The sequence below is a fragment of the Zingiber officinale genome, chromosome 2B (genome assembly GCF_018446385.1).
Source record: "Zingiber officinale cultivar Zhangliang chromosome 2B, Zo_v1.1, whole genome shotgun sequence".
Classification (NCBI taxonomy): Eukaryota; Viridiplantae; Streptophyta; class Magnoliopsida; order Zingiberales; family Zingiberaceae; genus Zingiber; species Zingiber officinale.
In genome coordinates this window covers 55,625,302-55,637,777 of record NC_055989.1, presented here as the reverse complement: position 1 = coordinate 55,637,777, position 12,476 = coordinate 55,625,302, and the positions used below count along the sequence as shown (strand labels likewise).

Here is a 12,476-nt window from a genome sequence, read left to right as displayed (position 1 = left end):
TTGTTGGTCTTCATCCCTTTTTTTTCTCCTTCCTGTTGTGACGGCCTTCATAGTTGGCATTTTTTCATGGTCTGCGATGTCTAAGATCGCAGAAACAAACAACTCTTCTCAATCTAATGATGAAACGACAAAAACCTATCTTTTAATAGCTAGGATCATTAGAGTAGTCTGGTGGCTTATGTTCATTAGCATTTTCTGGTAAGTCCCTCTCTCATATATTATATGCCTCAAATAGATTTATACAAGACTTGAATCATGAACCACAAATTATATGACCCCATCTCAGTCCATTTTACAATAGAACCTTGTTATTAAAAAAATGTACTTCATGTTCTGAAATTATCCACTAGTCACTTAAAAAGTTGTTTAAAAAATATATAAATAATAGTTAAAGTTACACTAAGTTACCCCCCAAGTCTCACCATTTATGCGGTACCTCCAACTTAAACTCGAGTCCAAAATGATGTAACCTTAATAAATCTATAACAAGAGAAATTAGAAATCTATATTTGCAGATATATTCATCCCCTCTAGTTTATCCACATCTCACGGATCTTGTCCCAATACTGTGTACGAGTAATGGATCCATTTATTAGGCACGTTTTGATATGAAAATTCATCAACCGAGTTGACTTTGGTTACTTTCAGGCTCAGACAAAAATATGTCAATGTGCTTATGAAAACATGTTGATTGCCAGGTTAGGGTTGATCTAGAAAGTTAGCATATTTTTATCAACTTTGAAGCTCCTACACAGTATATTGCAAACCTTACTGAATAATTAATGCCTGTGAACTAAAAAATAGAGGTGAGACAGAGATGAGATTCAAGGTTATGTGAATGAATGAACTCTTGGTGACTCTTTCAAATGGGGCACAAAGAAATTCATCACGCATTCAAGTCTTGAGTGTGAGATGCCAAAATCGAAGCTTCAGTGCCATCAAAATCACACTAGAAATTTTAGCAAGCAATACTCTTGTTAGAATCACTGAAGACAAATAATTCACTATTTGTTTGACAAACCAACCATAGTATACACAGCTGTACTTAGAAATCAAAAGGAATCCTATTCTAACCTAAAGCCTAGACTAAGATCCTTGGTCCAAAATCTGGCAGTTGATTTTTTTTTCCCCCTCTTTTTGGAATAAGACAAATATAAACAGCATTGAGCATGACTCGTTTTAGAGCCACCAATCTGAAATAATTACATCACGAGAAGTGTTGAAGCTCAAATTATCTGATGACTGCATAAATATGTTTGCCGCAGGTTATAGCAATCTCGCTTCAGCCATTCCATTGTGTCATCCGCCTTCCTGCGCAAGCAGGTGCCATTTAGACAAACTGCACAAGTCTAGTGAGCTTACCGTGAACTGCAGATCCATAAAATAGCATCTGATATGCCACTCCGTTGGAAGTACCCATCACATGCATTGATTGCTCATCCTGAAACTTCCGCTGTTGTCAGACTCAACCTGCGACAGAAGTAGTAAAACAATACGAGGCAAGACAGTATAAAGAAAACAGATATTAACACTTCCCAAATCACATCTAGGGTTGAGATATGCATGCCTCAGTGCAGACTTCTGGGAAGCATCGGCAGTCACTCCATGAGATTTAAGTGCCACTCCAACTGCCTTGTTGGGCTTCCCAAAGGATGAATATTTCATCAATAAAATGAAATTTTGATAATCATGTAGGAAATAAATAAGCACCAAAAAGTAATACCTCCAATTCATCTGCCATGCCATCTTGTGCTGATTCATTTTCAATCTGGTCCATCCCTATGCCTGTAACCCGTCTCCCATCTTGCAATATTCCGCTATCATCTACATTCTTTGATTGCTCCAATTGCCTGCCTGGACCAACAGATTCCTCCTGGTAACCTAATGTACTATCATTCTGACTCCCTTTATCGGGTACTACATGATCTTTTCCATCCATTGCTTTATCGTGGTTATGATTTGGACTACTTGACGCCCTTTTTCTCAATCTAGGATGAAAGCTACTAGTTTCAGTTTTCATCTTAGGCTGCCTCTGTGCAGAATCATCACCAATCTGTTTACAAGTGTATTCACCTTGGGCATCTATTCTACTCTGATTATGATTATGATTCTCAGCTATGCCCACAGGATCCTGTTGATACAATGTTAGTGGCTTCTCCTTATCTGGGCTAACTGATGCACGTTTATTTGAAATAGCACCAAAGCAATCAGCATCAGCTTTCCTCTTAAGGCGCTGCTCTGAGGATCCACCTTGGCACTCCTCGCCAATATTTTCACTTGTAGCTCTATCAACAGAGTGCTGGAACATTAGCCTTGATGGAACGGGTCTCTTATAACCATCAGGAAACACATAAGAAGGCACTTGCTTCCTTCGTACATGAGATACGTATATTTCCATCCCAGGTTTCCAGAACATATACATGTTCACTTCATGCCTGAACTCATCAACAGTACCCCGGATATCAAATTGTTGGCCTTCCTGTACCTTAACCCCTTGCTTCCTTTGCAATCCCATGAAGAAAGCACAATGATAACACTGTTTGGATGGATCAACATACTCATTGGGGTATGGATGGCACTGCAGCATACCATAGGTGTCACGCTCAATCTGTGTGAAGACAAGAAATAATTGAAAATTTCACTCGAGCATAGAAAAAAAAGAAGGTTGATGAAATTAGTAAATTTAGATTGTCAAAACCTTCAGTGTCAACTGCCTAAGACGAGATTCTACCCAACCCTTCCACAGCCTTAGATCTTCAGCATCGGCAGCAACAATGTCAACCTGGAGATAATTTTTGTATGTCTCAAAGAAAAGGTAAGGCTCAAACAGTGCATTCCAGCTAGTCTTATTCAGCTCAATTTCCTGCAAGGATGGCAAACAGGGAAATACAGAAGACATGGTTCCGAATAATAGCTCAGGTAAATCATGAAGTACATACAGACCTCACAGATCTTGTTGCCTATTTGAAACTGTTCCATCATGACCCTCAATGTGCTTGTTGATACGTTGTAGCTAGAGTTCATGCATGGATATGCCGGTGTAATAATAGGCATGTGGTGAGTCCGATCTCGTGGGTTCCTACGTGGATCCCAAACTGGAAAGCCAAGCTCATCTTCCTCAATAGCACACAACATGACTGGATTCGGCCACCTCCATTGTGTATAGACTCTGAAAAATCGTGAGATTAGCATACTGGGCACAGCATTAGGGTACAGTTGGCAGATTCGAGCAACCAACAGTGCCCAGTTAACACCTCCAAGAAATCCAGTGACCTGAACATGAAAGTAAAATGTAAATGGTGATGGGATATTACATCATAAGGATGTTGATGAGATTATATTACAGAACAACGATAATTAGACTCACATTTGAATAAACACCACGCCTCTTCGCCCAGAACTTCAAGCATCTGAGAGTAGTCCGGAAATTCTATGGAAAATATACCTTACCTGTTTAGAGAAATGCATAATAAAGTGCCAAAAATAAAACTTAACACGGAGAAACTAACTGCAACATTTGGCACCAGACGGAGAATTTGGTCTGCTACTCGGCAGCCATTAAGACTTCTTACAGTTGCCTCATCAATATTATAAAGCACAGACCCGTGTGATATGTCAAGATCCTTCAAAAAATGTTGAGTAGACATGTCAAGCATAAGTCAACTCTCTGGACAGTTTGCAATATAAAAAACTCAAATTCTCTAAATTTTTTAAGAATATAAAGTCCATGTAATCATAAGACTTGAAGTGAAAAATACAACAAAACAAAGAGCTGTGAGCATTTGTATTTAACTTAGTACATGATTGGCTGGTCAGTTCATCTCAGTATTAAAGTAAAAATGATAAACTCAGTAATTATAAGCAAAACAAATGAACATCTATATTCTTCAGGACTACTAAGATACAGACTTGACATACTAGTAAAAAATCACAAGCTGTGAAAAATAGCAGTGCTAGTAAAAGGTTACAAGATGTTGAACTTAGAAGCAGCGTAACATTAATAATTAAAAAAGCTTTCCTAATATGATCTAAGAGTAAGGACCAAATTTTGAGTAGTGTAAGTCGTTAACAAAAGCCAAAGACATTATCAGGTTTTGGCATACATATGCAGTTAAGATAAAAGGAGGCTATAAAAGAGAACAGGAGAATTGACCATTGAGCATCTCACAACCCACCAAAACAATAGTGTTGTAACATCGAGATAACACATGATAGAATTCCCTGTGATTCACAATGATTATTGCTACAACTAGGTATCAGGTCTGTCACATGAAGAAAACATAAAGAGGATCAAATATAGGTATGTGAAATCACTATCAGAAATGTGTAGTCAGATGAGTATAGTGAACAGAAACTAATATAAGGAAAAGAAGGAATTTGTGTTAAGGAAAGCCATCAACGGATGCTTACATTCTGATCTTAAATGCTTTGACGGGGTTCAGACAATTGTTATATCTGGTCTAAAGAGATGCTTACAGTCTGAAAATTGATGTTTTTGGTGTGGTTCAGACAATTGCTATATATGGTCGACACTTAGAAATTCCAGGGAATAAAATCAAGGAACAACAATGAAGTACGTACAGCACCAATACATGGAAGGAAGTCATAGAGATAATTGCCTCATCAAGGGTAATAAAACCAATCAGACAAATGTCATATTTTAGTTGATAGTTTCTTGTTTTTAATAGAAAACTCAGGAAGCGGGTAAGTTGGTAAGAGCAAGCTGTAAAAAAGAAACTGAACTAATATAGTAAAGCATATAAACACTGAGACAAGACTAGCATTGAAAGGAAAAAAAAAAATCCTATGACACATTAAGAACCCCAACTTTCACAGCATATGTACATACCAGTGGAACAACTAACTGTGATATACTGGCATAGAGTAAATCGATGGATATTCCCAGGAACTTAAATTTAAGAACTGGAACATGAGCATCAGGAACTGGATGTAGTTCAGAGACTTCCTCCATTTCAGCCAATAGATCATGGAGAATAATAAAGAAATCCTCCTGCATAAAAAAGCAGAGAACAAGTATAGCACATGAAGTAAATTAGATATAGAGAGAGAGAGAGAGAAAAACTGAACCTCTCGGTTAACATAGGAAGGTCCAACACATAAAGTGTCAACATCAGCTCCAGGTCCATTAACCTGCCACCCAGGAAAAGCAATGTCAACTTACTAATATTTAACAAGAAACTTGAATAACATTATCAAATGCCAAAAAAAATTACAAGTGTGTGGGTGAATGAGAGAGAGCATTAGATAAAAACTCATAGGTTACATACTAAGCTGAAAAGGGATATACGAGTAATTGAGAAATACACTAGGTCGTTGCAACCATGGGTGTCAAGATTAAGATTCAGACCTAGATGATGCCTAGACATTCGAAATCCTAGGTAGAACATGAATCGGACAGGGATATTATGAACTTACAATTTCATATTTTGTTCTATCCAGCGTTTGGAAATTTTGTTCTATCCACTATGAACACGAATCAATTAGCTTTTGGTTAGTTTAATTAATTAATCATGTCCAAATAATTATATGTATAATTCTGAAATTAATTAAATAATATTGTCAATAATTCTGTGATTACTTGATTAATTCTGTAATTAATTATGCAAAGCTACTGAACCTCTATGCAGGAAGATAGATTGGCTCCCAACCCATATAACTTAAATGATAGTTAAAGTAGTGGAAGAGTTAATGACACAATGTGAATTTTATTTAACAGCTGAAAAGCCAAGAAATCCACAGCCAGTAGTTAGGCCCACATTTAAAATTTGTTGTTGCTCATTTTGAATCATTATCTAAATGGTTCATTTGAAGGAGAGTCTTGGTGCAACGGTATAGTTGCTACCGTGTGATCTGGTGGTCATGAGTTCAAGTCATGGAAACAACCTCTTGCAAGGCAAGGTAAGGCTGCATACAATACCTTCTCCAAGACTTGTATTGGCGGGAACTTCGTACATCGGACTATCTTTTTTTTATCTAATAGGTTCATTTCTTATTTACAAATACACAAATACACAGGAAACAAAAATCTGGAATGGAAATGTGAAATTCATATTACACGGTCTAGCAAAATTACATACTTCAAGCTTTATACATCTAGAATATGAAATATTGATATCATACCCCCAATCTGTAAGATCCAAATGTGAAGATGACAGCATTTGCTTCTTCAACCATTTGATCAGAATATCCCCTTTGTCGTGTTAATTGTTTCACCCAATTTTTGACAATCTGACAATATCAAATCCAAAAAACTATATAAAACTTGGAAACCAAATATCTAAGTATGAACCAAGATTAGCAAACTATGTCAAATTTCAAATGTGACTAGAAAAAAACAATCAGAAAATAAATAATGTTGCATTTATTAAGAAAACAAGCCTAAGAGTTTCTTTTGGAAAGAGAGAGGAAAAAAACATTCAAGGACCAAGCAATGATACTTCATGGTAGCTCCAATGAAGGATAAGTTCAATTATAATGATCTTAATGCACAAACAATAAAACCATTCACAAATTCTATGTCTTCACACCACATAGCCCATGCCACCTAAAAGGGTAAATTACAAGCATTCGAAGAAGATATTAAAAATGCCTAAGAAATTGCAGTTTTCTAAGCATTTAAAAAATATACTTCAGATAGATAGTGACAAATCATGAACAAGTCATTAAACGTGAAAATTACAAATGCCTGAAATATACATAGTGACATAGACAAGAATAATTTGGTATATAAGTCCTAATCTGACGTAATCACATAACATATGTAGTAATATTGCACAACGGTTTAAGAAATAAAAATCACAATCCAAAGAGAGGTATGTTAAGATTACTGACTTGGATAGTTGATAAATTTAGATCAAAATCAGTAAAATTAAACTTAAAACTGCTCCTTGTTTGCACAAATTCTAATTGATCAATTTCTCCAATTGAGTTGAGAAGGAAAATCACTGACCAAAGAGAGGTAAAGTAAAACAAACAACTTGGCCAAGGATGTACATCTAATTATACACAACTCATAAAATGAAGATTTTAGCGTTGCAGGTATTCATAAATCTAAATTTGAAGGTGTTCTTGAATCTTAATTAAATCTTATTAGTTTATGGAGCATCCACGGTGGAATCTTAATGAAATCTTTACCACAATAAATGAAAAAATGCAACCTAGTTAACATATGAGACAAGAGGAAATTCGGCAATGTCATCAAGCTCGAAGCTATACCAATAGTAGTACTGATATCATTCAGATCATTATTGATCACTTAAAGTAGAACTTACTATAATCACCTTTTAACCTTCGGTGCATATTATCAAGGACAATGATTGCATTGTCAAAAGAAAAACTTTCGAGTTTTTACCATCAAAAGAAAATTTTATAAAACTAGAGTATAGTAAGCTATACTTTATGGGTCCAATTAGAACAGATAGACAGTAAGGAAGCAAGAGCACAAAGATAACAAGTGAGAGATAGAAGAAGATGAAATAAATCAATTCTTAACATATTAACTAATTTAAAAGACCAGATATTGCTGGTAATGTAGACTCGTATAGATTTCCAAAGTGACAGTGACACTGTTAGGACTCAAGTTATTAATGCTATCCATTTATCCTCCACTGATTTGACTTTAATTAACTGAATTTGTGTAACCATACTTAGCAGCCATGTTATAATAAGCATATGCTTAATAATGACAATGAAACTATTAAAGGCATATGGTGCCCTATGACACCCAAGTTTCAAATACAATATGCATGAAACAACATTTGGCCAGGGGCATATCAAACTCAAGCTAGGAAGAATAATTAGGTTTGGGAGTAGAAAAAATATCCAAATTATGTTCAAGAAGACAATATCTAAGATTCAAATGAAAGACAGGATCACAATAGAAACAATAAAGATTTAAGCTGTGTTTCCATAAGTGAAAACACTAGAGAAAGGATCGGGCTGTGGGATTCCTCGGCAGTCATTTCCCTCCATTTGATGAAAATGAATGGAAGGAAGAAAAGGGCTAGGCAAATATTACCCATATTTCCTTTCTCCCAAACCAAACAGGGAAAAAAATCTATTCACATCTAATCAGCCAAATGTTAGTTAAATCTGACATGGAAAATTCATAATTAATTTTTTACAAATCTGTTAATTATTAATGTTTATCAAATCAAATTTCTAGAATTACTTCTAGGGTTGTAAACAAGCCAAGCTTTATGCAACCGAGCTAAGCCAAGCCAATCTTAGCTTAAATATAAGATAACCGGGCTTGAACTGAACTTAGAATGAACCAAGTTGTTAAAACGGGTGTTCAAATTTGACTTGGTTTCTATTTTACAAGCTTGAGCTTGGTTTGGTTCGTTTAAATATTATCGAGCTCTTAATTTAAGCTTTCTTGTTTGAAAATTTTATATTTTTAAGCTTTGGTTGGTCGGTGAGCTTTTCAAGTTTGTTTGTTCATTTTGAGAGTGGTTCAGAAGCTTTATTCATGGTATCGTTCATGAACATTGTTAATGAGCAGCTCACATATCTTTGTTCATGAAATTAACAAACTAAACACAAATGTGTTTGAGCCTTCCACTTAGGATAATAAGTTGTTCAAACTTGTTCATTTAATTGAAATTATGCTTGTTCAAACTTGTTCATTTAATTGAAATTACGCATATTGAACAAACATAAACAAGCTCTTGCCGAGACATACACCAAGTTTGCTCATGAACATTTAATTCATTTACAACTCTAGTTACTTCTTTTAAAAACTTCCCCCTTTTTCCTTCCATCCATTCACCTCTATGGAAATACAAACTAAAGAAACATTTTTCTATCATTTCCTTGTAATTATTTTACCACACCATATTCCCTTCCTTAGTTGTCTCCCTCCTTCATAGGAAACATTCGTAATAAAAGCATCATTATCCTATGTCATAAACCACACTGATGAAATTCTAAATGACATTAGTAGATATATCTTTCAATTACTATGATTAATCATTTTACGTATCCAATATGCATTTCTCAATGGGAGGACCTGACTTAAACCAGGAAAGACCAACCTGGACAAATCAGAGGCTGACGCATGTCTTACCTTAGAAATTGTTCTCAATCAACCCTTATGCCATGTCATCATCCATTGACTGCATGACAGGAGGGATTTATTCTGAGCCTATAAATAGACCAAAGATCAGGATTAAGGGAAGTTTCCAGAATCTAGATAACTCTGATGCAACTTTGCATATTTTGAAGTAAACATCGGAACCTTGCAAAGATCACCCTTGGAACCTCAGGGTTTAGTTACAGTTAGTCAAATTCCTAAGGTTACAGTCAGCTCAACCAATTTCTTGGCAATTCAAATGAACCAGAAAAATCCCACTTGTAGTGTGACTGCACTGAACTCCATTACATGTTATCTCTATAACCAGATCTGATAGAAAACCAGAGCAGACCTTGTGTCAGCAGGTTTGAACATGTCTTGGATTTGGAAATAACAAAAAGTGGCCTATTCTATTAAGAATATTAGCCTAGTGCCAAGTTCAATTGAAGAAAGTTATTCAGAAGATTAAAAGAGACAGAAATGGGAAAAAGAGTTTTCAAATAGATTGACCAGCCTACCAGTAAATCCAACAGAAAAAAAAAAAATTAAGATACTAACATATGAAACAATGATTATGAAAGTAATCCTCCAATGAATAGGAAGAAAACATCTATTCATACGATAAAGAAGATGATCATTCAAAAAATAATAAATACCTTATCTAATTCTTCTAATACTTCCTCTCTCTTGGTAGATTCTTCCTTGCTCTCATACAGTCCAGCATCAACCAAGAGCTTTAAGTAGACACCAAAAAGCATATGTCAAATTACGGTAGATAATTAGATGCAATATAGGAGGACCAAGGAGATCAAAACCGAAGCATGATAAAGGACAAAAAATACAACAAGCATACTCTTTCAAGTTCAGCAGTCCTCTTGAGATCAGCTTCAGTAGGTCCAGCGGTCGAGATTGGTTTGGTTATGCCATACTGTGTTGAGATAGGTGGAGGTGCATTGCCCATTTCAGAAGAACTACCCATGGACACGATGAAAGAGATATTCCCTCTAGACGAGGGCCGGTCCTATGAGAAAGTAAAATAGATTAAAAACTTGGAAGATTAAAACTTCCAGAAGTCAATTATGATCGCAACTCAAGCACATGTGAGATTCCAATCATAATACAAGAGACGAAACACCCTTTTATTTTTCTTACACCCTAAATTAACATCTAACTTTCCGTCCTTATCAGTATCTATTGACAAAAAGTGGTAGAGCTTATAGAGCAGAACCGAAGAAAAGAACTTTGAAAGGAAAAAACGGGCATCGACAGCCACGAATCAGAATGCAAACAGAATCACGCTGGAGAAACAAACTCGAGACGAGAACACTAGAAACCTAAAATTTCCTTTTACACTCCACCAAAACAATGAGACCTAATCGGAGACGGAGCCAACAAAGAAAAGGAGGAAAACCTAAACGGCAGATCCAACCCTAGAGTTGACCAAATCACGAAGACTCCTCTGATCCGGTACGGCAGCGGCGAGGCGGGGAAACTTCAAATGCAGGCCGCCAGGCCTCTACTCGTGCGACGGTGGAGGCGGAGGCGGAGGCGTAGTCGGAGTCAGAGGCGGCGGCAAATCCAAACGAGAGGAGGACGCGGCGGGAAAGGCCGTTCAGGAGGATTGAAGAACCCGGATCTTGAAGGAAACCGAAGGAGAAGGGGCCAGGATCGACCTCCACGCGGTTTCGGTGTCGAGGGCGATCGTCTCTCAAAAGGGGGGAACGAGGAAGGAGGGGGCGTTGGCTGTCGCGTTGTTTCTCGAAGAGGCGAATTGTAAATATCTCTTCGCCTTTGCCTTGGCTAAAATTGTGCCATTTTTTATAGGAATTGGTGGCGGAAGGCACGTGCGATGCATGACCCGGCACATGTGCGCGCATCTGTCCCGATCGACGGCCCAGATGCATGCGTTGACGGGAGATTATTTTGGACGGTCACGAATAATTTTATCGAACTAAAATGAACGGACGGTTCCGATAAATTGGTCCTAAATCGTCGCAGCCGCTCAATTTGCAGTGAAATTATTAAGGCAGTCAATAAATAATATAATGCCGGCAAATTCTTTGAATTTAATTGCCATTAAATGAAAAGATTAAAAAAACAACCTTTATTTTTGTTATATTCAGATTGACATCCCATTTTGATTTAAAAAAATCTTTAAAATATAACAATTATAGACATTTTTTTTATAATCTAGATGTCTGGATTTTTAGTATACTAGTAGTTATTTGATCAAATAAAACCCATACCAACACACCCACTACATCTAAACTCATAATGGTCTAAAAATATCCCCGTCTGCTGGCTTAAAACCTCGAACAATCATCAACTTGCCAACCCAGCATTCACCCTGATTTACCTCCTCTTACAATACCATGGGGCAGGCGTAGGGGACCGTTGGGCGGCGGAACCCGCCTTTTGCAGCATAATGATCTATCAATAAAGAAATATCATTTCAACATATAAAAACTAAAGCAAATATGTAATAACGGATTCGGAATTATAATTAAGCATCCTCTATGAATTTCATATCGATTCATAATTAGATAATTTTTTTGGTCCTCCTCAAACGCTAAAACTATGGAAATGATAGATGCCAAGATAGAAATAATACTTGATAGTTGATATTATCAAAAATACTCATAAAATATCATATTCATGAAGTAGAAATATAAATGGAATTCGAATTAATATGAAATATGTTAAATTATTAAATTCGAATTAGAAGTGTCAATATCCAAAGTAGCCAAACTTCTAGAATATTAGTTCATACTAAGATTCTAAATAATCTTATAGATTTTTTTTTTTTGAAAATTTATTGAATTTTTTAGGATTTAAACGGAATCTGTATAATATATTTAAGGGATGAAGATATCTCTTAAATGGAAGTTGATTGAGTTTATCAAACATAATGTTAGATTTAATTAACCTAGGTTAGGAATATAAAAAACATAAGTATTGAACAATAAGTTCATCCCAATCTCATTTCTCCCTCTGCCATCTCTGCCTCGATGCCCCCCCCCCTCGAGGTCAAAAATCCTAATCGCTCGGCGTCATTCAACCCAGCACCACCCAAGCCTATCTTCTCCTCCACCGATCTCCTGAGTCTGTTCGGCAGTTGACATTCTCCCAGAGTCACCACCCATGCAGGTAGATCTTCGACCAAGAGGGGGAAAAATCTAAGCCCTAATGTCAATCTTCCCTCGCCGCACCTGCGTGCCACAGCTCTGACCACTAGAATCCTCTGTTCCAGCCAACCCTTGCTAGAGACCAAGTTCTCTCACTCCAAATCTTCACCTCTGTTGAGTGCTCAATTTTAGTTGGATCTTGGCCACCAGTGGTTAACTATAGCCACCGTATTCTCCACTCCGGATATCCCTCCACC

General features: G+C 36.6%; 1 protein-coding gene across 3 annotated transcripts; it reads right to left on the bottom strand.

Annotated features, from left to right (window-relative positions):
• Positions 1 to 956: 956 nt before the first annotated feature.
• On the bottom strand, positions 957 to 10,887 carry LOC122045659 (nuclear poly(A) polymerase 4-like). 3 transcript variants are annotated; one of them, XM_042605978.1, is made up of 13 exons: positions 10,506 to 10,887; positions 9,948 to 10,115; positions 9,751 to 9,828; positions 6,142 to 6,249; positions 5,089 to 5,151; positions 4,850 to 5,011; positions 3,510 to 3,623; positions 3,368 to 3,430; positions 2,944 to 3,273; positions 2,699 to 2,863; positions 1,724 to 2,608; positions 1,568 to 1,641; positions 957 to 1,470 (listed from the first exon to the last, which is right to left on the bottom strand). In XM_042605978.1, exons 2-13 carry the CDS (start codon positions 10,071 to 10,073, stop codon positions 1,437 to 1,439), a joined length of 2,202 nt encoding a protein of 733 aa, XP_042461912.1. In that variant the 5' UTR covers positions 10,074 to 10,115; positions 10,506 to 10,887; the 3' UTR covers positions 957 to 1,436. The 3 variants fall into 3 exon arrangements, with proteins under 3 accessions (XP_042461912.1, XP_042461910.1, XP_042461911.1); XM_042605976.1 differs by having other exon boundaries at positions 957 to 1,641; XM_042605977.1 differs by having other exon boundaries at positions 957 to 1,641; positions 10,524 to 10,887.
• Positions 10,888 to 12,476: the final 1,589 nt, after the last annotated feature.

Bases quoted from the DNA above. Each gene is read 5' to 3' on its own strand.
- LOC122045659 (XM_042605976.1), bottom strand. From the start codon at position 10,073: ATGGGTAGTTCTTCTGAAATGGGCAATGCACCTCCACCTATCTCAACA. The intron at 3,274-3,367 runs GTGAGTCTAATT...TTTCATGTTCAG, and splicing joins GGCGTGGTGTTTATTCAAAT to GTCACTGGATTTCTTGGAGG. The intron at 2,864-2,943 runs GTCTGTATGTAC...CCATCCTTGCAG, and splicing joins TAGGCAACAAGATCTGTGAG to GAAATTGAGCTGAATAAGAC.